Source organism: Saccostrea cucullata, unplaced genomic scaffold (genome assembly GCF_032062105.1).
Source record: "Saccostrea cucullata isolate Sc308-1 unplaced genomic scaffold, CSIRO_AGI_Scuc_v1 ctg4988, whole genome shotgun sequence".
In the NCBI taxonomy this organism is placed as follows: domain Eukaryota; kingdom Metazoa; phylum Mollusca; class Bivalvia; order Ostreida; family Ostreidae; genus Saccostrea; species Saccostrea cuccullata.
Genome location: NW_026937299.1, coordinates 45,740 through 72,926, shown reverse-complemented (window position 1 = coordinate 72,926; position 27,187 = coordinate 45,740). Strand labels below are relative to the sequence as shown.

The 27,187-nt window shown below is 33.9% G+C and overlaps 1 protein-coding gene across 1 annotated transcript; it reads left to right on the top strand.

Moving 5' to 3' along the window:
- Nucleotides 1-1,038: 1,038 nt before the first annotated feature.
- Nucleotides 1,039-18,411, top strand: LOC134247782 (uncharacterized). The gene is made up of 5 exons (XM_062730171.1): nt 1,039-1,291; nt 11,037-11,546; nt 13,835-13,932; nt 15,431-16,651; nt 18,001-18,411. The coding sequence occupies exons 1-5, from the start codon at nt 1,039-1,041 to the stop codon at nt 18,409-18,411; spliced, it is 2,493 nt and encodes an 830-aa protein (XP_062586155.1).
- The last annotated feature ends 8,776 nt before the right edge of the window (nt 18,412-27,187 follow it).

The window sequence follows — 27,187 nt, the reverse complement described above, 5'->3', positions numbered from 1 at the left end:
CCACCAAGTTTGACTTTTTGAGCTTGACCTTGGAGTTTGTCCCACTTTTACAGGAAATTTTTAAACTTTTACTTTGGACATATGTTTTGAACAGTAGACACCAGGACATTTATACATGTACTTCACATATGTATTCTTTGTTGAAAGATCTTTCATTTGATACCAACAACCTTGACCCTTTGACTTTGACCTTGTAAATTTTCGTATTTGTGAAAAAACTTTAACCTTGGCCATAACTTTTGAATGGTAAGGGATAGGGCTTTCATACTTCATATATGTAATTCTTGTGAGAAGTCCTTTCATTTATTACCAAGAACTTTGACCCCTTGACCTTTGAGTTTGACCTAATTTAAAAGTAAACCTTGACCATAACTTTTAAAGAGTTAGGGCTAGTGCTTTCATACTTTACATATCCAATCCTTGTGAAAATACCTTCCATTTGATAACAAGAATTTTGACCCTTTGACCTTGACCTTGGAGTTTGACCTACATTAAAAAAAAATTAGCCTTGGCCATAACTTCTGAACGGTTAGGGCTAGGGCTTCCATACTCTAGTATCTTATATGGCAAGACTTTTCATTGGATACCAATTACCTTGACCTTTTGACCTTGACCTTGGAGATTTTTGTACTTATTGGAAAATATTTAACATTGACCTACTTTCAAATTCCTTAATTGTTTTCCTGTGAGAATACCCTACTTTTGGTACCAATTAATTAAATTTGCATTGAAGAAAAGTTTAATCTTTGCTATGTTGCCATACGGGGGCATCAGTGTTTCACAAACACATCTTGTTTTTGTATGCAAAAAATGTTTATTAACATACCTTGTTCTTAGCCCATGAGGTATATTATATGACCAAAGCAACAAAAAAAAATCAGATAATATTCTTGAAATGATGTCAGAAGATAAATGTAATTAAGATATAAAAATATCAGAGTAAGTTGAGTAACATATTTTTGAGATATCTACAAAATGGATTAAAACAAAATTTCAAATTCTACTTCATGTGTGTGTTCTGATGTCCATTCTGAGAACATGACTGTTTTTGTTTTAGATCCAAACAGTGATGATATAAATAAAGTGGATGAGTTGAAGAAGTTTCTGAGGAAGGAGAAAACGACTGTTTCCCATGCCAGAGGAATACTTGTTGGATGTGCTGAGGCTGGAAAAACAACGCTACTGAAGAGATTAAGAGGGCAACATCAAAATGTCGGTGAAGTTACAGAGTCCACCAGGGGACTGGAAGTCCATCAACATCTGTTTATTGTTAGAGATAAAGTTTTAGAAGGTAAAGATAATTTCTGATACAAATTCATAGTACAAATGACAAACAAGTCATTTTTTAATCAGAAGAAGCCAACCTGAGTTTTTAGCTCACCTAAGTTAAAGCTAAAGTGAGCTTTTCTGATCATCCATTGTCCCCCGTTCGTCCATCTGTCCATACGTAAACTTTTCACATTTTCAATTTTGAATCAAGATTCATTAGGCAATTTTTAAAAAACCTAGTTTAAAACATCCTTGGATGAAGGATATGGAGATAACAAACAGTATTCAATATTAAAATCCATAAAACAATACAAAATAGGAGTAGAGCAAACTTGGACTTCCGAAACATCAGAGGTTGGATCAGGTGCCATGGAGGATTTCCATACTTCGAATTTAGAAACAATAAATTATGAACAGAATCAACGAATTTAACTTTCATTTACCAGAATTGAATTAATTTTTAAACATAGAAAATATCATGAAACTCAAATTTCATGCAAACAAGACACACATATACATATATACTCTTACCTCACATGAGATGTAAAAATCAAAAGTAAAATGCGGCAAGAGTATGGTTTTTTTGTGTTTCCCTGTATATTAGGCTTTATAATCTTTATACTCTGTGTTACTGTAAATAATTTACTCAATGACTGAAATAAATGGGAAGGTTTTATGAAAATTTAACAATTTTTCAAAATCCTGCTCATTAAGTCATTCTCCCATTTAAGACTATGAATTCAAAATAATATGATAAAAATGCAATTACTAAATCTGTAATTTAAGCAAAAAAACTTGATGTTAGATTTAAGGGGGCTGACTATAGTTTTATTGTGTGAAAACTACAATAGCAAAACTCTTCATTTTTATAACATATATAACTTACATGAACTGCAGTGTACATGCAAAGTTTGGGGGAAATCTACCGTCCAGGTATTTTAGAGGGACCGTCTCAAAATACAGGTGCATTTACTATAGGATTGGATAGGACAATTCCAATTTTTAGCACTTTAAAGCAAATTATACAAATACTACAATAGACATTTTGTTCAAACTATAATATTTGATGAGTAATACTATATTATACAATATATGTAAGAAACACAAAATTCTACCGTCTTGTTACCAGAGGGGGGCATCTCAAAATGCAAAAAATTAGCAAATTTTACTATTTTTATGGAGTATTACAAAATCTGATGTACACAATGGATTCACATGAAAACATAATAAAAATATTAGAAATATTCTCAAATTTCTATGTTTTAAATTTCAAGAGCGTATGTTTATTACTATTTCTTTAATATTATTTTTATTACCCCTTTCTTTAAGAGCTGCAGATTATCATAACGTCAAAAACACACTGCAAAGACGTCAACCTACCTATCAATTGCAAAATCAGTTAAAAAATCAGTTATATCAAATTGTAATTACATTTTTATGCCCCCCTCCGAAGAAGTGAGGGCTAGGGATGTGCGATTTTATCGGTATATCGCGATTTTTTGTTGCATGATACGTATCGTGATACGGAGACCTAAATATCGGTTTTTAAGTACATATTATAAAGTCCAATAATTATTCATTTATTTGTTCAATCTTTCAAATTACAATTGCAGAAAGTATAAAAATGATGTAAAAAGTGAAAAGAACGGTATCTTTCCGTCCAAACATAATTAATTTTATATACATAAAAATTTCAAGAACGTAAAATTTAGTTTTTCTAGCATATTTTTTAGAAAAATAATGACTTTTCATATAAAACCATTGTAAAAACTGCTTTTAAAAATATCATGATATTATCATGATATTGTGGGAAAAAATCGTGATATATCGTGATACAAATTTTTTGGCGATACCCATCCTTAGGGAGGGCATATTGCTTTGCTGCTGTCTGTCGGTCGGTCTGTCCGTCTGTCGGTCTGTCGGTCCACTTAGTTTCCGTTCATTTTCTTCGCAACCATTGCACATACTGAAATGAAATTTGATATACAGGTATATCACATGAATATCAAGGTCAAGTTCTGTTTTGGGTACAGTCGCACCATTTTTGACAGAGTAATGCCCCTTGGACTTAGAAAAATTTCAATTATTTGCAGTTTCCGCTAGTGTTGTCACGATGATCGATTTATAATCGATGATCGGTCGGAAAGGCTGTCGATTTTAGACAATCGATTGGAGATTTGAACAATCGATTAATCGGTATATTTCAGCACATGTCTTTTTTACTTAAACTTTGTTTAAAGTAAATCAAAAGATAATGATATTTGTATTTCTAAAGTCAAGAAACTAAAGTACATCTGTACTTGTATAAATGAAATATATTAGTTTTCAGTATTTGGGGGAATTCACTAATTGTCATTTCATTCGGAATCATGAGGATTTGCAATATTAAATGTCTTATATTATATAACAGTTAAAAAATTAATTCCATATACATTTTAGATGATCATGTAATTTAAAGCCTGATCTGTCAATGCTTACTTTCCCCAGGCCAAGTAACTCCTAATCATGCAAAAATCTGTATTGCTGAAATTGTTTATCAAACTGCATATATACTGTTTTTAGAATTTCGATCTGTACAATGCATCTTAACTTACATTATTTAACAATAAAATTCTAAGTTATATAAAATCTAATGCCTATTTATGCAAAGGGTAACCGATTCGATTATTGTCCGATGATCAGTTGGTTAGGGTCAACCGATGCTACCGATTAATCGATTTTGATTTTCAACCGATTTGACAACACTAGTTTCCGCTCATTTTCTCTGCAACTGTTGCACATACTGAATTCAAATTTGGTATAGAAATATATCACATTAATATCTAGGTCAAGTTCTGTTTTGGGTACAATCGCACCATTTTTGACAGAGTTATGCCCCTTTGACATAGAAAAATTTCAATTATTTGCAGTTTCCACTCATTTTCTTTGCAAATTTTGCACATACTGATATCAAATTTGGTATAGAGATATATCACTTAAATATCTAGGTCAAGTTCTGTTTTGAGTATGATCGCACCATTTTTGACAGTTATGCCCCTTGGACTTAGAAAAATTTCAATAATTTGCAGTTTCCATTCATTTTCTTTGCAACTTTTGCACATACTGAAATAAAATTTGGTATACAGATGTATCACATTAATATCTAGGTCAAGTTTTGTTTTGGGTACAATTGCACCATTTTTGACAGAGTTATGCCTCTTGGAGTTTGAAAAAATTCCAATTATTTGCAGTTTCCATTCATTTTCTTTGCACCCATTGCACATACTGAGATGAAATTGCATATACAGATTTATCAGATGAATATCTAAGTCAAGTTCTGTTTTGGGTACAATCGTGCCTTTTTTGACAGAGTTATGCCCCTTGGACTTACAAAAAAATTCCAATTTGGGGGAGGGGGGTATAAGTGTTTTACAAACATCTCTTGTTATATCTAGAATTTCTTAATTTTGTTTAATTTTAATAATTAAGTAAAAAAAGTTGCATTAAAACAGTAAATACGCTTCCTTTTACTATGATGCGCGAAATATTGCGCAATGGAAACAATAGTCGGCCCCCTTAAAAGATTAAACTTACTGCACTCTTCACAAAACACGTTATCGCCATACATTCGTATTCGAATGGTAATTAGGTAAAATAAAGGAAAATGAGTACATACACTCTGTAATAAATAACAAACCTGATCAAACAAACCTGAGATCCAAATACCAAAAACTCTTAAGTTGATTGTAAAGAAATTGAATTCAAATTACAAATCTCCAAAAACACCTAGCCCGGGAAAACACCAGGACTGGAATGAACTTACAAAACCATGTAACCAATGCGAAATCAAAACCAGTCACCCGTGTCAAAAGGTATATAAAAGTAGCTAATATGAATAACTTAAACCTGGCATAATTTGCATTTATTTTAATAAGTATATTTTTATGATCATTTATTAAAGGTAAATTAATTCAAACATACACATAACAGGGCCTGCCCCCCCCCCCACCACTTTTTTTGTCAACAATACTTTTACTATAGAAAATGTTCATTGAAAGGTTGGTTGCCCCACCCCCCCCCCCACTTTATACTAAAGTAAAGTAATATGAAGGAAATATAGTATTGTAAGGTTAAAAAATAGAAATTGAAAGGAATTGGTAGTGAAAAAAGTTTGCCTCCTCCAACCCCCCCCCCCCCCCCCCCCCCACCAAATAGGATTTTCTAATTTGGGCAATTTGGTTTTGCTTGTCAACTTTTTCAGGTAAGTAAAAAAAAAATTTCAGTGGCTGCCTCCCCCCCCCTCCCCACTTTCAAAATTGATGCTACGTGCCTGCATAATAATATTTGACATACAATTTAAAATAAGCATTTTCTGACTAAATACATATTAATATCACATCATGACCCCGCGGGATATGGAAGGGTCACAACTGGGGATTAATTTTTTACAAAGAAATATGAAGATGATTTAAAAAATGTTAAATAAAGACAGACTTTATAAAAAAATAATTAAAATCTTTTTCTCAAGAACAGGAAAGTTTTATGCTATAGTGATATGGAGGCATCCTTGAGTAGTATAAAGCAAAACCCGTTGTATTTGCACCCCTATTATAAAAGTTGTCATATATGTCACATTTTGTAAACGGATCTTATTTGTGTTATTTACAAACCCAGGCTTAAAATTGATAAAAATCTTGCGTAAAGTGGCATTGATGCCCTTAATCTTTTTAGCCTAACATATTTACTAGTCCTTGTTATGCTGGCGGGCATATAGGGCAGGCACTAAACTTATCCACTTCTCTCTATCTTAAACATTTTTCTCCAGTTCTCCACAAGTTAGCTTCTGGTCCTTCATTTCTATTTCAACAGTCCTTCAATCGCCAGGTTGTCTTTGGCTTACCAGTTTTCCTCTTCCCTTCTGGTATCCATTTAATTAAGGGCTACTTTGGTGATGTTGTTGGATGGTTTCCTCAACACATGCCCTAGCCCTCGCCATCTTCGTTTAGTCAACTATCAGGTGACTTATGGCTACAATGTATCTGTTTTTCGTTGGTCTTCGTACGTTGTTTGTCGTCCATCGATCATAAATTTTAATCATTTTTAGCATTTCCTCTGGTCAACCACTGAACCTATTTCAACCAAATTTAGCATAACGTATTTATAGATGAAAGGAAATAAAAATAAAAAATAAAAAATCTTCTCTTCTGCTCCTGGGTATTAAGCTGATGAACTAAGTACATAGTAATAAGAGGGAAGAGTGCTTTTTCTAAACTTATGAGTTTCATGGTCCCCTTGGTCAGGGGTTCCGGGGGGTAGTATGCCCCTCTTTGAAGAATGGAGGGTACTGTTTAGCGCGTTTTCTTGGCGGGTGTAAAATTTGGCGTTTTGACTTCTCAAAGGTATGCCAGTAATTTTGGCGTAATTTATTTTAGCGGACACAGGTTTTCATCTCTTTTGCAAATGAACACTAAGAAGAGTACTGAATATTTTAGTGATTAAAATTTAAGCAGACTGTCATCAAAACGCCAAAATAAGCCGAATTATCACCCTGCTAAACTAACATGGTATATTGCTTTGCTGTTGTCCGTCTCTGGGTTGTCTGTCTGTCAGTCAACTATCAGTGTTTGTTCATTTTTTGCACACATTGAAATGAAATTTTGTATACAAATTGATGTGTTATAAAACCTGCCAAAAGGACGTATGCTCGTTTCCTATCACCTGACATGATTAAAACTGCATATGATTAAAGGACAATATAATTGTAATCGCGTTTATAGTATGAAACAAATCCAAGAAAACTACGCAGTTCCGTGACACTTTGTGGAGCTTGCCACTCTCGCACGGCCTTTGTCTTACTGGGATCAGTCATAATTCCTTGTTCCGAAACAACATGTCCTAGGAAATTTACTTCTTTTCTGAAGAAGAAACACTTGCTTGCTTTCAGTTTTAAATTTGCACTTTCTAAGCGATCAAACACACGGCTTAGGTTTCTCAAATGTTCCTCAAAATCACGACTACATACAATTATATCGTCCAGATATAGCACTGCAATATGCCACTGTAATCCAAACAATGCTTGTTCTATCACTCTCTGGAAAGTAGCAGGAGCATTACACAATCCAAAAGGCATTACTTTGTATTGAAATAATCCACCGCGAGGGGTTCCGAATGCCGTTTTCTCTTTATCACTTTCCCTCATTGGAATTTGGTGGTAAGCCATGTTAAGATCCAGCAAGGTAAACCATCTCGATCCAGCTAATGAGTCGAGATCATCGGCAATTCTCGGGATAGGGTATGCATCCTTAATTGTCTGTGCATTCAGTCGCCTATAATCTACACATAATCTCCATGATTTATCTTTCTTTTGTACCAAAACAAGTGGAGATGACCAGGGGCTATTTGATTTCTAGATCAATCCTTGTTTCAGCAACTTTTCAATTTCAGAATCTAATATATCTCGCTTGAATATAGGAACTCTTCTCACTCGATCTTGAAATGGTCTGTTGTCACTTATGTTGATACGATGTTCTCCTATTCTTGTGCGCTCCGTGGGCATTTTAGGATCAGCAAACACAAATTGACGTCCTAGTAAAAACTTTTTGAATTCCATTGCTTGTTCTTTTGACAGGTTTTCACATCCTTGTTGAAACACATCACATAGGAAATTCGGAAGTTCATCGGACACACTTCCGGTTTGCACATTACACACATCATTCGATGGAAATGAATCACAAACACAACTCACTGGTGGTAATAGTGCAATTTCCGTATTTGTCTTCACACAAATTTCACTGTTCCCAGGATTAAATACATGCACATACACAACGCCATTTCCCACGTTCACCAATGTATGCGCCACAGTCAGTCCATGACTATGCACAAATTGTTTAATCAGCACTAATATTCCTTCTTTGATGTTGGTCCTAGAATTCACTTTTGACTTTAACACAGCTTCATGCCTCGGTGGAATAACGCTATTTTCCACAGACACTACCAGGCAGCTTTGTTCGATTTCCTCACTAGAGCTGGCAGTTCTCAAGCTCAAACTTTGGCTATTATCATCATAATTCCACTGCCCTTGAAGTTTTGTCATAAATCCTGTCCAAGCAAATTACACTGTACGCCTCCCACGAAAACGCGTAAATAGACATTCATATCTCCGAAAGTTAGAATCATTTTTGCAGTTCCAATGGTTTTTAACCCCTTCCATCAGCAGTTTTGAATTTCTTACGCACTAGCTCCAATATTTCCCATTTTTCCCATGGACAATCACTAGATCATCAGTCATTTTACTCTGCACATCCGCTTTAACTCCGAAATCTGTGTGCGTTACAACATCTGTTTGAGTTTCAGAACATGAAACATGACGCTGTAAGTTTTCTGTACTAGGCCTATTTTGTGCGGTGACCGACGCATGGCCTACTACTGCCTCGGTCGATTCAAGTTTAACTGCTGACTTCCATCTCCGGAATATTTGACACTTCCTGTTCTGGGTTTACTGACATCATGGTTGCCATTGTTTTCCGATAGCTTATTCTTTGGACAATTTCTCATTAGATGCTGAGACGAGTTACACTTTTTACATCTTTTCACCGTATGGTCGACATTTTTAGTTGACGTTCTGTTATCAAAGTACTGTTTGTCTGTAACTGTGTACACCTAAGGTTGGTATTCTTTCTTCACGTGGGGCTTTTTATTTTCGGTAAAGCGTATGCACTCTTCTTGCATAGCAGCTGTAACAGCTTCATCTAAAGTTCTTGGGCGTGTTCTCTTAACTGCAAGGCGGAAGTCGTCATTATCGCTACAGTTATCCAGGAATGTTTTCATTGAGTTTTCCATTACATACTCTCTGTTCTCAGGATAAGCACGACGGTACAAGTCCTGAATGGCCTGTCCGAAATCCTCGAATGTTTCTTTGTCCAGTTTACTGCGCAGCTTAGCTTCGGCTCTCCTTAAGCGCTGTATGCCCAAATCTCTGATTTAGTGCCTCTTTCAATAACTTGTACTGTCCCAAAGTATTTTCTGGAAGTCCATACGCAAACGCTTTAGCTTGATCCCTTAAAATTGTTAAAAGAATGCGTCTCATGCGCTGCTCTGGCCACTGATTCAAACTTGACACATTTTCAAAGTATCGAATGAACTCGCTCCAAATAGTGGATCCATCTCCCTTAAATACTCGTTTCACAGGAATATGAATATCCGGTGATTGGCTAGAGACTGCAGGTGTGACATGTGAAAAATCTGCGTTTTCTCTGTTTGTTCTCAGTCGAGTTCGACTTCCTCGCACAGTACTAGATACAGGCTGTCCGGATTCCTCTATGTTGCGTTCTCGGTTAACACATAGTTTCCAAATTACATTTCCTATCACAATGCATCCCAGAATAGATCCTTTTATGAAAATGAATTCTCGAGTAATCCAACACAAAAATTCGCCAGGGAAAAATTTGTAAATCACAGCTATCACTGAAACACACAGTAAACTCACATACATCCAGAATTTTAACAAATTTCCCCAATGCATCCCTTAGGATGTTCGACTTTGGGTGTCAATTGTACCTTCGTTCCCAGAGTACGTAAATCAAAGTCGGGTGTACGACAAATTGGAGTTTCTGCTTCCTCAAATTCCGTCAACAAATTTCTTCGCACTGAACTTCGCAGGGCCCTAGGAGTCTTCGCACTTCGTATAGTTTCCATATGTAATTTGTTGCTTGAATAGCAATGTCAACATCACTGCAATGTGCGCCACCAAAACACCACTCACAAATAAATCCAGCTTGACAAAATAATTACATTATTCACATCACATTTAATAAAGTTACACGTGAATCTTGATGCAACAAGCACATGCCGGACATCGGTAGAAATAGCTCACAATACTTTTATTTTCGATTATCAAACGATGCCGATTTTCTGTTTTTATGAACATATTGTAACAATTCGAACACTCTTTCCTCAAATAGAATGGTTCAATCCTGATGAGCACTTTATTCCCCGAATCATCATAATCATAAATGTACGCCAGTCTCTGGTTCAAAACATTTCTAGGTAAATCCATAGTTCACAAATTCACTGAATTATCACATAAATAAATCACACCGGAATTGTTAAATCACACCGGAATTGTTAGATCCCACCTGCTGCCACCAGTTGTAACGTCCAAGTGATTATCAGATAATTAATCCATTTCTTATTGCAGGTAGCAATAATATGTAAGATATAAGTAAACGCTCAATGCGTAATTCAGGTATTTAATCGCCCCCGGCCATTTACTCTCTCCTTGGAAATCAAAAGTCAGTATTGGTTTACATTTTATTTACACATAATCATAGTTAAGAATCATCCAAAATCAACACAAAAAACACTGTATAATTAATCCTGAAACAATATTTGAGCGAAGTGTATCCCAGCACAACTATATCAAAACTGCATCTCCGTATCAAGTAAGTACCCGTATATATACTAAATGACCATCACTCCTACGGGGTGATGGGGTATAAACAAAGGACCGTCACTCCTAATGAGTGACCGGGTGTAAACAAACTATTCTAAAAATAGAACGAGTGACCGGGGGTTATATAAATACTGCAAAATATTAAATAAACAAATAAAATAATAAATTTAGAAAAAGACTGACCTAAAAATACGTGACATAATCTATAATGTGAATGATCACAAGCGATTCTGCATGATTGGTTTGTCAACAATAGCGTTGCAGCTACTGTATACAGTTACTATATAACAAGTTTTAAAATGAATTTATTTACTGAATAACAAATCTCCTATTACAGTGGCTGATGATGACTCACCATTGAAGAAATTTATTAGGATAAACGCTGCAGATTTAAAACCAGACCCAAGCAGTGCAGTTGACAGCTCCAATACAAATGAACATGGGGACAACCTGGAAATGAAAAATACTGATAAAGACACTGAAGTTATTCATAGCACAGAGGAAAAGAAAGAAGAGAAAGTAGAGTTTTCTAGCCCACCAACTAAACGCAGAAAAGAAGAGAACTCAGTAGATGTAATGGCCAGTGCTCTCTCCTCAGAAGCTACAGCTATGGTGAAGGATAAAATTTTTCAGAAAATCTTGTCTGATAAAGAAAAATTCCCAACTGTTAGCATGCTGGATTTTGCTGGCCAGTTAGCGTATTATGCCTGTCACCAAATTTACGTAACACCAAAGGCTTTCTTCATCCTTGTGTTGGACATGACTAAGAGGTTTGAAGATGTTGTCGATAAAGAGAAAGATAAAGATAATCAAGAAGGATCAATCTTCTCTGTGTGGACATACAAAGGTAAAACACTTGTCTAGGCAACTACTTATAATTTTGTTCGCAGACAATAAACAGCCCGTTACCGCTTTGTTTAATAGATTGAAATATTAAAAAAAACATGTTTAGCTTTACTATTCAGAGTTCAAAAGAGCTTATGCGATAGTTAGGTGTCTGTTGTCCATCTGCCTGTCTGTAAACAATTTTTAAAAACTCTGCTCCTCCTACAGCTTTGGTCTGATTTCAATATAAATTATATAACTTGGCAAACAAGTAGACTACACTCATAGACATACAGTCATTTATTGCTGACTGTTGAAAAGTTTCAAATTCAAGTGCTACTTTTCCTTTGTTATATGTACATACTAGTAGAGCTACAGTCTCATCAGAGACTTCTGGTTGATTTTGTTAAATGTTGCCATGGTTACTCAAATCAAAATTTCTGTAAAATTATTTTATAAGGCTCCTGCTCCTACAGTTTTAGTCTGATTGCAATAAATTTTTCCACAACAAGAGACAAAACTAAGAATTATTATTCTATTTATTACTGTTGCAAAGTTGCAAATCCAAGTGCTACTTTTATCTTACTTTAAAGTACAACCGGTATCTCCACAGCCTCCTTTTTGTTAAAATAATTCTACAAGAAAAAAAACCCTTGATTGAAATGTATTCACATAATGAGACGCACACAAAAATATATCTTGGAAAAAAGAAGAATGTTATGAATATAGTAGGAAGATGTATATTTTTATGCCTCCCTTCGAAGAAGGGAAGGCATACCCGGTATTGCTTTGCAGCTGTCTGTCGGTCCATTTAGTTTCCGTTCATTTTCTTCACAACCGTTGCACATACTGAAATGAAATTTGGTATACAGATATATCTTAAATTTCTATGTCACGTTCTGTTTTGGGTACGATTGCACCATTTTTGACAGAGGTATGCCCCTTGGACTTATCAAAAAACAAATTATTTGCAGTTTCCGTTCATTTTCTTTGAAGAGGTTGCATACATTGAAGTGGAATTTAGTATACAGATTAGTCAGATGAGTATCTAGTTCAAGTTTTGTTTGGGTACGATCGCACCATTCTTGAGTTATGCCCTGTTAGACTCCAACTTGTGGAGGAGGGGGGCATAAGTGTTTTACAAACATCTTGTTTGGTTCATTTTCAAAAATAGCTAATGTTATAATTGTCTTTCAGTTTAAGGCTAATGGGGTTCAATAATAAGATGGGGTTATTTGGTGGGAGATAATGATGATTCCATTGGGTACAGTAAAACCCGGTTATAGCAAAGTCCTGGGGACCTGTGAATTTAATTCGCTATATCTGTAATTTGTTATATCCGTATAACCATTTTAGTGAATTCGCAATATGCATGTTTTCCTTCAAGTATTACTACCAAATATGTTAGGAAAGCAAATATTTAAAACATATCTTTGATAACTAAGGTCATATTATGTATTGGATTTTATATATAAATGCTAAACAGAAATAGAGTCTGTTAAATTTATCAATTTTTTTTGATAATCTTTAAGAGTTCATTATAAAGGATGTGAATTTCATTATATTTAACCTCAACGGGACTCAAAATCAGTTCGTTATATCCGTAAATTCGTTATATCAGAGTTCGTTATAACCGTAAAATTTTACAAGGATTTGTTAAGAAATCTGCCGGGTACCCAGAAAAACTTCGTTATATCCGTAAATTCGCTATATCCGTGTTCGTACTAAACGAGTTTTACTGTAGTCAGTTGTAGTGGATATCAGTTCATTTCTGTGGATGTGACTCATACATTGTCTGTTGGTAGTCAGGAATGATAAATCTGTTGCCAATCAGATTGACTTCTTTCCTTATGCTGCTTGCCTTCACAAGTACACCACACCATAATCCAATGTGACCCATAAATTGTTGGTCAGTATAGTCAGGAATTATGAATCTGTTTTCAGAGGGTATTGCTATTGAAATGGTCTTCTTTGCATATGCTGCTTGCCTGAACAAGTACATCACTTCGTTATACATTTCTTTTTTCTACAAATCAGATGTTACACTGAAGGAAGAAGATGTGTGAAATTGTCTTCAAAAATTATTTACTGCACGTCCTACAGTTCATATTTTATTTTTGAATAACTTTTAATTTGCATTCAAAATATGAAGTTTCATAATTCTGCTTGGTTATTGTAAACCCAAAAACAAAATCATAGATTGAAGTTCTTTTATTTTTAGATGTTTTAAATACAAAACAGTAAAGCTATACACTTTCCAGAGACACTGACTTGTTTGTTTTTTATCATGATGCTTTGTTGTTCTTTTAGACTACCTGAAGTTTTGGATAACCTCAATCAAGACATTTGGAGGCAAAAAGGCACCACTGTTTCTTGTTGTCACACACACAGAAACAAAATCTACAGATGTTAGTATTCTGTCTAATAGAAATGTGAAAAAAGAAGAATAACTGATATTAACATATCTGTTAAATGCACAATAACAGTGTATACTTAGAACTACAAAAGAACTTCATTTCATTTACAGTAAATCGTATCACACAATTATGTATTACATCCAATGTGGTATTGATAATCTATAATGGAACGTTTATTCTGTTAAAACTAAATCATAAAATACACACATGATTTTCAGATTTTCAAACATCAACACACAATTTAGCATTTACAGTGATAAAATCATAGCTCACAACTAGAAACGATTTTGTTGCGAGCAACGAGAGGTCTTCCGTCCGACAGTTTTCGAGCTGAAAAGTGATAAAAAAAATTGCCACAAAGAGGATTGAATCCAGGTCGCAAGCGTGAAAATCCAACGCGCTTTTTTCTCTTTTATTCCCAACGCGCTTAAATTACGCTACTGGGTCAATTGCTCAGAATGTTTTTGTATATACTTCTTCAACAATACACCTGTCTAAGAACTTTGAAAGGCGCGCCAATATCCATAATGTCGCGCCAAACGCCAAGAAATTTCGCGCCTTTTCTTTGGAATGTTCCATTAAATAGGTGTGACAGCGTTCTTATAGCCTAAATTTTGAAGAAAATTTAACACATTGTAATATTCCGTAGTAATCCTTTATCAGTTTTAACTATTCTAAATTTCCCGGTGAACTATCCCGAGTTACAACAAAAGGTAGAAATGCTAAAACCTCCAATGGCTGGCCCTAGCATATACCATTTATGTTCAACTTTAAATATCTTTCAGAAAAAATTACAAACAAAACGATTAAATGCAATTTGACCAAATGTGCATAAAACAATAGTTAAGCTTTATACTTCAGATATACATCGATTTGTCTTGAAAAACTATTTCTTATAACTATGATATACGATCTGTTTTTCCGTCGTGCAAAACAAAAATTTCGTATTTCATTTGCACTTTTAGTCCTTTCTTTTTTATTTTGAGTAGACCTTGGATTAAATTTAAGTCGTCACTTTACAATCAAAGTATACCTTTATATTTCATTTATCCTTATGTTACTTTCGTTCATTTTGTCGGAAACTTCCATAAACCCCTATTGCGAAATGTCGGAGTTTGGACTCTTCAGATTTTCACACATGCTAATATCTAAAATATTTATAGTGAAAGCTTTTTATTCTTTAAAAATAAATGAAAAATGTTGAAAAACAAAAAAGGTGTAAATAAGGTTTTTGATAGTAAATAACTGACGCTCACGCCACAACATATCTTCTACCGTTCTTGAGATTAACCGTGACAAAATGTATTTTATAATCAGAAAATGTCCCGTAAGCTAATTTTCAAAAAATCTCTCGGAAAAAATAATCAGAAAAATACAATTTCTGTATTTTCAGATTTTCATCAACACACAATTTAGCATTTACAGTAATAAAATCATAGCTAACAATTATGAATTAATATCTCTATGCTTGCTTTGTTTACTTCTTCAGGAAATAGACAAGTATTTGGGGGAGTTTTGGAATGCCGTACCAGACGAGGACAGAGATTGGTTAAGTGAGTCTCTGAATGATAGAGAATATGCAGTAGGTCTAAAGGAACTTAATGATAATACCAAGGAAAAACTAGAGTCAATTAAAAAGTCCATAGTGGAACTATTCACAGATGAGAACAATACAAAAGTTGAATTGCCTTCTTCATGGGCTCTAATGGAGCAGTTATTGTATGAAGGAGGCTGGAAGGTTTTGTCCCTGAGTGAAATCTGGAAGCTCAACGCATCTCTTCCTGATGAATACCAAATCAAAAGTGACAAGGAAATGTCCGAATTTTTAAAATGTTTCCATGACAATGGTCTTCTTTTGAATTTTGGAGAAGCAGACTTGAGGGAACATGTTATACTAGATATTCAGTGGTTTGCTAATGCTTTCAGCAAGATAATTGCTGATGAAAATCACATCAATAAAGATTGTAAAAGGAAATTAATTAAAGAGTGGAAATCCTTCAACAAAACGGGGGAACTTAAAGATAAAGTGATAAATGCACTGTGGAAAGATGAACCCTCTTACTTGAAACATAAAAGTGAAATTATGCCATACATGGAGAAACTTCAAATGCTGGTACCTTTGAATGCATATGAGGCTGTATCAGAAGGTGGCATGTCATGGTATGTCCCGTGTATGAACAAAAAGCAGTTTAAAGCTGACTTCCGTGAAGATAAATGGGAATGCTCATCCATTTTGTGCTTCCGATTCGCTTCCTTTGCCATGTTTATGTTCTACAGACTGGTAGCATACTGCATAAGTTCTCTAAGATGGAGTGTTGCAAAAGATGAAGATAATGAAGGAAGTCCATGTCTTTATCAAACGGCAGCAGTGTTTGATCACAATGAACACACGGTCGTTGTTGGCATATGCAATGACGATATCCAGTTGCAGGTGCTGAGAATCAAACCGTTGACTATAGACAAAGAAATATCAAATGAAATTGGAGACTCCATTGATAAAGCAATAGAAAAATTGACGGAAACATTCATTGGCACAAAGATATTTGAAAGAGGATACAAATGTCAAAACATTATTTGTAATGAGAAAGATCTATCTTTTACCGTTTCAAGTGAGCTGTCCAAAATCAAGGCTAATGGAATTCAGTGCAAGTGTCAACTTCGAGAGAAACATGTGATAAATGTACAGATGACGCAGGGATTCTGGGAAAAGGTAAAAGTTATTAATCTTTATACTCCCTGTAAAACAAATATCAAAAATCTATTTTTAGGACTTACATTGTCTGCCTGTCTGTTGGCATATATGTATATTTAAGTCCAGCCAATAACTTTGTTGGAAAAAAACACTGGCACATATATTTTTTACCAGCTGAGGAATTGTACTGATTTTGACCATATAAAAGATCAATGAATGAAAAAAATATTAAAGAGAGAGACATTTGAAGTTAATACTTTAAACAGAAAACTTAATCAAGAATGTCTTGATCTCAATGGAAGTCCATTTGGTCAAGTTCAAGATCACTTTCAGAAATAAATTTTTGTAAATAAAATAAACGTTATCATATCTTGTAAAATGGATCATTATTTGACTCAAAGATTTCTTACAAACCAATAATGTGCCATGATTTAAATTTATTAAAGGTAATATGATGTTTACCTGAAAAAATAATCGGAAACTTAAAATGAAATGAAGAAATGTAGTAATGTATACCTGTATACTTCAAACTAATATTGCTTATAATCTCTAAACGTGTTGTGACCTTTTTCAAAGCACCAAGTGAAGTTTCTTTCAGACCAGTACGGAGTAGATGAAACGTTTTGCAAGAATGAAATAAATTTTCAATCTTTTACCAAAATTGCGCAATTAACTATCTATCACCTCGTTGTTCAAGTACCAGGGTTTTACAGACTCAGATGAGTACAACATGTTCTACTCTATATAAATCTTTCATTTCGTCTTACTCCTAATTTTCGAAATTGATGTTATATCACCAACTCAATGATATCAAATGGTAAATTTAAATTGTTTTTATCCTAATTTTCCTTTCTTGACCTACAACAGGGCCCTTTTTTTAATCACCTTGGAAAACAAACTGTACTATTAGGGTTTAGCTTTGCTTACCTATGGGGAAATCTTAGAAATTTTAATCTTGGTTTATAATGTTTTTTCCTTTGGCTTTAGATGAACTAAGATTGAATTTGCTTAGAAAAGTTGGCTATTTCCAGCACTTAGTTTCGAGGTTAAGATTGGTGTATTATAATAGCTATGGTTTATTTTGTTTCAGAGAGAGGAGTGATTCCAGTACTCCTGTGGCCTTTGGACAAAACCTAGAAGGCCGGTCTAGATTTGCAAAACTTGGTATGGCTACAAATGATGTGTTGAATAAGGCATACAGAGATATTCTAGAATCAGAAATTCCTGCATCTGATGTTGAGAACAAGATGGATTTATTATCAAACAAAAAGTTGAAGAGTCTAAATCTAAACGCAAATCAAGAAGATCAATTGAAAAAAGCAAAAATATCAAGATATGAGGAATTTGATATTTCATTAACATACAAGTTGATTAGAAACATTTGTTCAAAAATTCCTAAACCAACAAAAGTAAAATGGGGAGAAGAGCCTGCAGCAAGAGAGGTGAGAGTGGGTGATGATATCGAGAGAATTAGGTCAATACGAAATAGTTTGACTGCACATGTGAGTTCAGCCTCCACCTCTCAGACAGAATTCCATGATACCTGGTCGACAATGTCAGATATCTGCCAAAGACTGGAAACCTTCACTGGTAAAAAGTACTTGGATAGTCTCAAAGGCATTCAGAAACTGTCTCTAAAAGAGGAAGGGGAAGATGCAATAAAAGCTATCATAGAAAAGTTTGTCAAGGATCAACACGAACAACATGAACTGTTGAAGACAGTCGTGTCAGATGTTCAAGAATTAAAGTCTCAAATGATGACATTAAAACGAAATTGAAGACTGGAAGCAACCGCTAGAAAAAATATTTTGTTTTACTCATAGAACGTTTGCAGGACTAGTTAATAATAAATTCTGTAACACTTGGTTGAAGATGTCGGATATCTGCAATTCAATCGGAAGTTTCATTGGTGGAAAGCCTTTGTATAAGCTTTATTATAATCATACACTGGATATGAGGAATTTGATATTTCATTTACATACAAGTTGTTAAGAAACATTTGTTCAAAGATTCCCTTAGTCAAGAAAAAGAATTTGGGAAAAAAGCCTGCACAGGAGAGGTGACAGTGGGTGTTAGATATATAGAGAATTAGGTCAATATGAAATAAATTGACTGCACACGTGAGCTCAGCCCAAACCCCTCAGACAGAATTCGACGACACTTGGACGATAATGTCTGCCAAAGATTGGAAACCTTCACTGGGAAAAAGCTTGGATAACCTTAATAGCTTATATAAACTGACTATAAAAGATGAAGATGGTATTTCATCGATCATAGAAAACTTTAACAGGAAACAACATGATATTTTTTTATGAAAGTCATGTCAAATATGCAAAACTTAGTGTCAGATATGCAAGAAGTTAAGGTACATGTGAAAAATGTAAAGCTAAATTGATTTTGACAGGCGGCGCTGCGCAAATTAAACTTTTTATGCGTCAAGCATATGTAGAGTGACTTCAACTTTAAACAATTGAAAACCAGCCTTTGTCAATTGTGAAGAAATATGTATATCATCATTTCTTTTATGAAAAAAAAAAATAAGAATCAGCAAAGATTGGGGGCGAGCATTAGGTGTAGTTTGTTTGTTTTTTTTTCTTCAAAAATGCACCCATATAATTATTTGATTCATAACCCTCCTATCATTGTTAATATATGTTTTGTATTCCCTTTGGATAAGTTTTCTGTTTATAGAGTTTCTCATTTATAGACAGCCTTCAGAATCCCTCGATAACGTATATTTTTTGGGAGTAAACAGGATTTGATTCCCTTCTGACTTTAAATGACGAGAGGGATGGCTCCTATTTATAAAATTGTTGTTTAAATTTATTCTGGATCTGGAAGTGCTACGGAATTACAATAAACAGGGAACATGGTGCTCAAATCATTGAACATATGTGAAAAGCTTAAACATTTTATGTGCTTTTATCCAGCTATTACTAGATATTAAAGAAATGAAATGGAAGCTATGCAAAATTCAGAAAATATGGAAGAAGGCTTACCAAAATAAAGAACAGATCTATTTAACAGTTTTAACGAAACATGAGCTCGGCGTCCAACTCTCAGACAAATTTCAATAACAGTGAACCTTGTGTATATGAATTCTGTTCAGTCATTATCTTTATGGAATATCACCCGTAGTCAAGCAATGTTACCGTTGCTACGTTGGAGATAATGGCTTCATCATTAATCGGATAATAGTGCTTTTAACAAATGTATAGCATTTGATTAAAATCAAATTTTAATTTAATCAAAATCAATCAATTTACGTGAAAGTAAAATGTTATAGAATTGTTAAAATTCAAGAAGGTTTAAAGACAATCAAATCAAATGTTAAAAAAATAAAAACAATAATCAATCGTAATGAAGGAGCTACAGATTAGGAGCTTGTAGGTTATTGTGTAGAATATTAAAGAATTGCATGTTTTACTTAATCTTATAAGAATGGAGAGTGCTGGAGAGTTCATTTTATGTGAATGTGTATGCTATACTGTGTGTACCTATTTTAGAGTGAATGTGTATCCTATACTGCTTGTACCTGATTTTACTTAGATCTCTTTTGAATGTGTGTCCGTTAAAGTTTTTATTTTATTTTTGAGTGTATGTGTATCCTACACTTTTTGTATGACCTATTTTAGAGTGAATGTGTATCCTATTTCTGGACTTGTTTTTTTCTTTCTAAAGGTATTTTTCAGAGTTTGAATGTGTAAAAGGTATAAGATCTGCTGGTACCTATTTTAGAGTGAATGTGTATCTTTCTTTTTATACTAATTGTAAACCTTTTTAGAGTTGTGTATGCTATACTGCTTGGACCTATTTTAATGTAGTGGATTTGACTCCTATACTGCTTGTACCTAAACCTTTTGAGTTTTTTGTAAAAAGAATCCTATACTGCTTGTACCTATTTTATTAAATGTGTATCCTATACTGAACAACAGTACCTATTTTAAGAAAATTGTATATCCTATACTGCTTTGTTCTATTCCTTAGAGTGAATGTGTATCCTATACTGTTTTTATGTACATCTATAATTTTTTAGTCATGTGTATTAAGCCTATACTTCATGTGTACCTATTTTAATAGTGAATGTGTATCCTATACTGTTGACCTATTTTAAAATAATGTGTATCCTATACTGCTTGTCCTATTTCACTATTTTTCAAAATATAGTGTATCCAAACTTTTTTACCGTAAACTTTCTTTAGAACATTGTAAACTACTTAGATGAATGTGTATATCAAATTTGCTTGTGTCTATTTTAAGTGAATGTAGTATCCTAGATATTATTTGTTACCTATTTTAGAGTGATTGCATGTTGTTATAATTTTTGTTGGCAAGGACGTACCTATTTTAGAAAAGTGATGTATATAATTTTTTATCATTGAAATCCACTTGCTTATTTTTATAAAACAGTGAATGTTCCTAAATGCTTGTACATATTTCAGTGAAAATTTCTTTGGGACTTTTACCTATTTTAGAGTTGTGTATCCTAATGCTTGAATTTTAGAGTGAATGTGTATCACTCTATACTGATTCTTTACCTATTTATAATGAGTGAATGTGTTTCCTATACTGCTTGTACCTATTTTAGAGTGAATGTGTATCCTATACTGCTTGTACCTATTTTAGAGTGAATGTGAATCCTATACTGCTTGTACCTATTTTAGAGTGAATGTGAATCCTATACTGCTTGTACCTATTTTAGAGTGAATGTGTATGCTATACTGCTTGTACCTATTTTAGAGTAGCTGCAAAAGTTCAAATTTTTATGGAAGTGTCGGACAAGAAGGGAATATGTTCATTCACGATTGCATATTTTTAAAACACAGATTTGCGATCGACTTTTGTTGCTTGTGTTGATATGTTCATTTCATTTTTCTTTTGTATTGTAAACTTAATATACAGTGAGATCAAAATATTACAAAATGTTACTTGTTTGTTTGAATATACACGTATTTTATATTCTTATTAGTATACATATTTGTGATCCTACTTTGTTGCATGTTATATGTTTATTTTACTTATGTATTTTGTACTTTTTATCCAACATGCTCCAATTAAGTGACAGAATGTTTTACAAATATACACGCATATAATTACATGTCTGTTTGGCCCTCTACTGAGAGCCTTGGGGCTTAAAATGCTGACATGCTCACTTTAACGACGGCGAATAAGGACAGGGTCACTTTGTTGATCCATCTGTATGTGAATCAACAATCAAATCAATATACTGAATATTTTTCTATTTTTTTTGTGACTAACGGGAATAACAATGCCAGTATACTGTAGCTGTCCATACATATCCACCAAGTATTCTTAAATCACAGGTTATTATTTATTTATTAATTATAAACTAGACAAATTTTGACATATTTAGTAATTGCATTTATTTATGTATGTCTATAAATGTATATGTAGGCATATTGAGCAGTGAAATATTTTTCGTTCTAGCTTATATAACACATACATTCGGTTTAAATACATTTCATCTAAAGGACTGATCTCATCTGTATGACCTGTCTTTAAAGGGGCATAGACACAGTTTTAAATTAGCTAAAAAATATTTAACTATGTCTTTCTAATGATCATAAAAAATTTGAACTTCATTTGTTGAGATACAAGACAGATTTATAGCTCCAAACCTTGGTTATGTCAACAGAGTTCGTGTCATGTTTTGTTTACATAGTATACTAATATATGTATGTTTAAGGGTCCTCCACACCATGTGTCTTGTGACGTATATAGAGAAAAATTAAAAATTTTAGTATAGAATTTGTTCATGAACCTCATTTGGCCTAGCACCCCAAAGAACACATGGCATGATCACGGTGACCACACACACACACAATTTATTTAAATAAAAGGACAACAGACAAATGTTACATAATTTGCTAAACAACAGGTACCGATGGATATGACGAGAAACGTTTAGGTTATTTATACTTTCAGGCTAATCAACCGAGTCTGTTTTGATGGATGAAATTTCGGCACACTAATTTGTGGGTTTCAATAATACAATATCTCATTGTGTGTTTATAAATATTGATAAAATAGTGTGCGTTTCTAGTTTTCACTTTCTATTTGTCCAGTTCAGTATGTAAATAATTACTCAAATATACATATATGGTGATGTTTTACTATATTAGGAAAGATTTTTTTTTTGGTCACTAACAGGAAAATAACTCCAAAACCATAATGAACTTTGATACCAAAGATTTCCATTTTTTATTTTTTCTAGATTAGTGCATTTTACAATTTTTGTGCGTATGTAAACGTAGGATTCATTGAATTTTTACTTTAAAAAGGAGTCCTTTTGATTTTTCATATTCAGTAAAATGCATTATGTAAAGCAAATTTTTATATATAAAATAAATTTTTGTAAAAAATGTTGCTCAAAAAATTATTTTTATGATTATTCTGTGAACAGAAATCTTTAAAGGGGCATAGACAAAATTTGTTGTGCTAAAATATTTAACGAAATTTTTCTTTCCAATGATCATAAAAATTTTTTTCAGAAACTTCAAATTTTTGTTTTTAAAAATCAAAGAATCATTGATCATTTCATGAAATTGAAACCTCTGACAGTTATTTAAACAGTTTGATTCAATTTTTGTTTATATAGATGTTTTTACGTGTTATATGGAACTGCGTGTGTGGAGAAATAAAGCATTTACATTTGGTAATTTTATCTCGGACAAAAAACATTAATTGTAAATACTATTATAAAGTTTCTAGTGATTTGCTGAATTTCATTTTGTTATCAATATATTTTCTACATGTAAACAAAAACAAGGCACGAACCTTGTTTACATTCTGTAGAACTTTAAGTTCTGTATCTCGTTTGTTAATCAATAAATGATGTTAAAATTTTTGCTGATCATTAGATGATGCATTATTTAGGAATTGCAAGCATTGAAATTGGTTTTAAAAACTCAGTTGAAACTGTGTCCATGTCCCTTTAAGTCCCACACTGGGATTCGAACCCTTTAAGTCCCACAGTGGGATTCGAACCCTTTAAGTCCCACAGTGGGATTCGAACCCTTTAAGTCCCACAGTGGGATTCGAACCCATGAGATAAGGATTAACTCCTTACTTCCCGAATCAAGAGGAGATGCTCTAACCGGACAGGCGGCTATATCAAAAGAATTTGAATAGATGTAATATGAATCGATTTGTTTATATTTCATGTAATGATGAAAAAATTGGGCTTCCATTTGTAGGTATTTTAAGTAGAAAACAGTTTTTAAGGTAGGATTCTTCTAACACAAAACTATTTCTTGTATTTAAAAATTTATGAACGAATGGGTGGACTTAACTGGCCAGAAAAATTGCCGTAGATTTAAGTTTCATAAAATATTTATTTTTTTCCATCATATAAGCCCCCAAAATCTCAACCGTGTATTCATGGTACAGATGGGAATATAAAACGTTCTTTTCTGGGTAAACTTAATACTAGTAAATATCGAAGGCATGGTGCCTGAAGATTTCTTGAATATCAATAGATAATCAGGGTCACGCATTTTTCATCGTCCGAATACATAGTCAGCGCATGTTTGTCGGCTGTTCTTAAGAAAACTGTAGTTGTATATTGGACAAAATAATGTTATATTAAAAGAAGTGCCGACAAATGTGCTCTCATACTTAATTTAACAAAAAAAAACATGTTGAAAACAAACTTCTCGCTTCCATTGTTGTTATGACTGCGATTTACCTGTTAAATATTACAAAATATTACGTGATGTCCACCTGCGAGTGTACTCGTGACATTGTATTCTTCTGCCTGACCTCGTTGTAAATCATATCTTTGAGCGTGTTTGGTTGCCGCTTTTAGAAGCAAATTACATTTTGTTTTAATTTTGTGTCACCAAACTTTTTAAATAATTTCATTTTGACATCGCTGTAAAATGCTTAACACGTATTCGAATTTTTGGAGAGAGAGAGAGAGAGAGAGAGAGAGAGAGAGAGAGAGAGAGAGAGAGAGAGAGAGAGAGAGAGAGTAGAGAGAGAATGACGCGGATCGATAGCCCTGCCTTCTATAAATATTGATTATGTGACCTAAAACCCACTCCCGGTACATCCCAAATTCCGGAAGACGACACTTATGTACCGTTGCTTCAATTTTGATACATGGCAGCAGGGCATTGATTTTGTATAAATAGCTCTTTCCATTGCTTGTAATATATTTTGGATTCACTTCATTTACAGCTTGGAGAAGGAGTCGCAAAAAGATCCAAAATAGGGTGTTAAGTCCACCCATTCTTCTTAGTTGTTGTAAAGAAAAAAATAAACTGTGTCAGTTGTTTTGGTAACAGGAAAACAGTTATATGTTTGTTTTCTTGGGGTTTCTTTTTTTTTTGAGGGGGAGGAGGGAGGATGGGGCATTTTTTAAAATCAAAGTCAGTTTCTTTGTGTCAACTTGAATTTCATGTTAAAGGATTTACATTATTATAAGATTTTTGTTTTAATTTCTTTTTCTCTTAAATTACAAAAATTACAAACATTGTAAATTAAATGCTTTTAAAGCACAAAAGGGAATGAATTTTGTGTTTAAATTTCATTCTTCATCAGTCTCTGTCTGTTTTGTTTGTTTTGAACATATTTTATTGTATAATTCATACAAAGGGAATGGTAACAAGTTCTTACAACTTAGAAAAATCTTTCTCATTGTAAAGTTTGCTCAATTTCTAGAATTGTTTTTGCAATAATTATGATAAAAACTTTGATTGTATGATGATGCAAAAATTATGTTGATTTAGATAACTCAGTTTGTTCAAGATATGTCACTTAAAAATAGAAAATAAAGTAGACTATAACTTGACAGATTATAATTCCAGTCATAAACATTTGTTGATCTATGAAAAGTAACCTCCACAAGGCAGCATTTGACAAAATGTTGTACATAAAATGTAAATAAACCTGAGATAAATCAAAATGTCTTGATCTTTTTCAGAGAAGGCTACATTTTAATACCCCCACTTTGAATAATAGGGGTCATCCAGGTTCAATCAAGGATGTACGAGGATATACCCTGGGTTTTATTCCATGCATCCTAAGGCCCTTGGCCTCAGACATTGCCGTTCAGTGGATAGACACCCCCTCTCAATGGTTACACACGCTCTCCCAGTAGTTGGACATGCCTACTCATTGGTTTGACACGCCTACTCAGGGGTAAGACACGCCCACTCAGTAGTTAGACAAGCCCACTTAGTAGTAAGACACACCATATAGCCACACCCAATTACTGGTTACACACGCCTGGTCGGTGGTTACACGAGCCCGATTAGTAGTTAAACACGCCCTTTCAATAGTAAGATACGTCCACTCAGTGGTTAGACACACCCACTCAATGGTTACAGAAGTCCTCTAACTGGTTAAACACATCTTCTCAATGGTTACATGCCCACTCAGTGGTTAGACACACCCTTTTAGTTACACATACAATCTGTGGTTAGACACACCCACTTTTAAATCATTAGTTACACACACAACTGTGGTTAAACACACTCACTCATTAGTTACACACACCTGTGGTTAACACACCCATTCAATGGTTAAACAGCCCACTCAGTGGTTAGACACACCCATGGTTACACACACTCTTGTGGTTTCACCGACACACCCACTCAGTGGTTACACATACCAACTGTGGTAAGACACACCCACTCAGTGGTTACACATACCAACTGTGGTAAGACACACCCACTCATTAGTTACACATACCAACTGTGGTTAAACACACCCATTCAGTGGTTACCGTTAGCCATGCCCATCAGTGGTGAGACATACCCACTCAGTGGTCACACACGCCAACTCAGTGGTTAAACACAACTTCTCACTGGTTAGACACACCAGTAAGTGGTCCGATATGCCAACAAAGTGGTTCGATATGCCAACAAAGTGGTTCGATATGCTCACTCAGTGGTTTCACACGCCCACTCAGTTGCTAGAGAGATGTATAGTGGGGTATTTTTTTTTTTTGAACGGTTATTTGGGGTTTTATAATTTTTTCATTACTTATGCAGCAATATACCTTCATCACCTGCATACGGAGTGTATATATCTCAGTTGATTCTATGCTGTATGTATGAACAATTTCTAAGACGAGGTAAATTATTATCAAGCAGTTTGATGAAACAAGAATATCAGCAGTCTCATTTAAAGTCTCATTTCGTAAGTTCCACGGTCGATACAATGACCTTGTCAGTAAATATAATTTATAATTGAGGTACATGTAAAACTGCTTGGTGTTAAAATTTTGAGGTTATCGTGTGCATGTTTTTAACCTAAAAATAATCCACATAAAGAGAAAATTTCAACTCATTTTTATGCGTGTCTTTCTCGCTTCATATTTAATATGTTGACTTTGGGAATTTAGCGCAGCACGAACCACATCTGAAACCATTATGAAAAAATAAAAATGTCATAATTCTGTCAAAAATCATTGAAACGACATTCAAAATCGATTTGTATCTCAAAATGCACTCACTTCACCTACCTAAAATCAGCTCTATACATGTATCTGCAACCAGGGTTTAAAAAATGTACGGAAAACCAAGT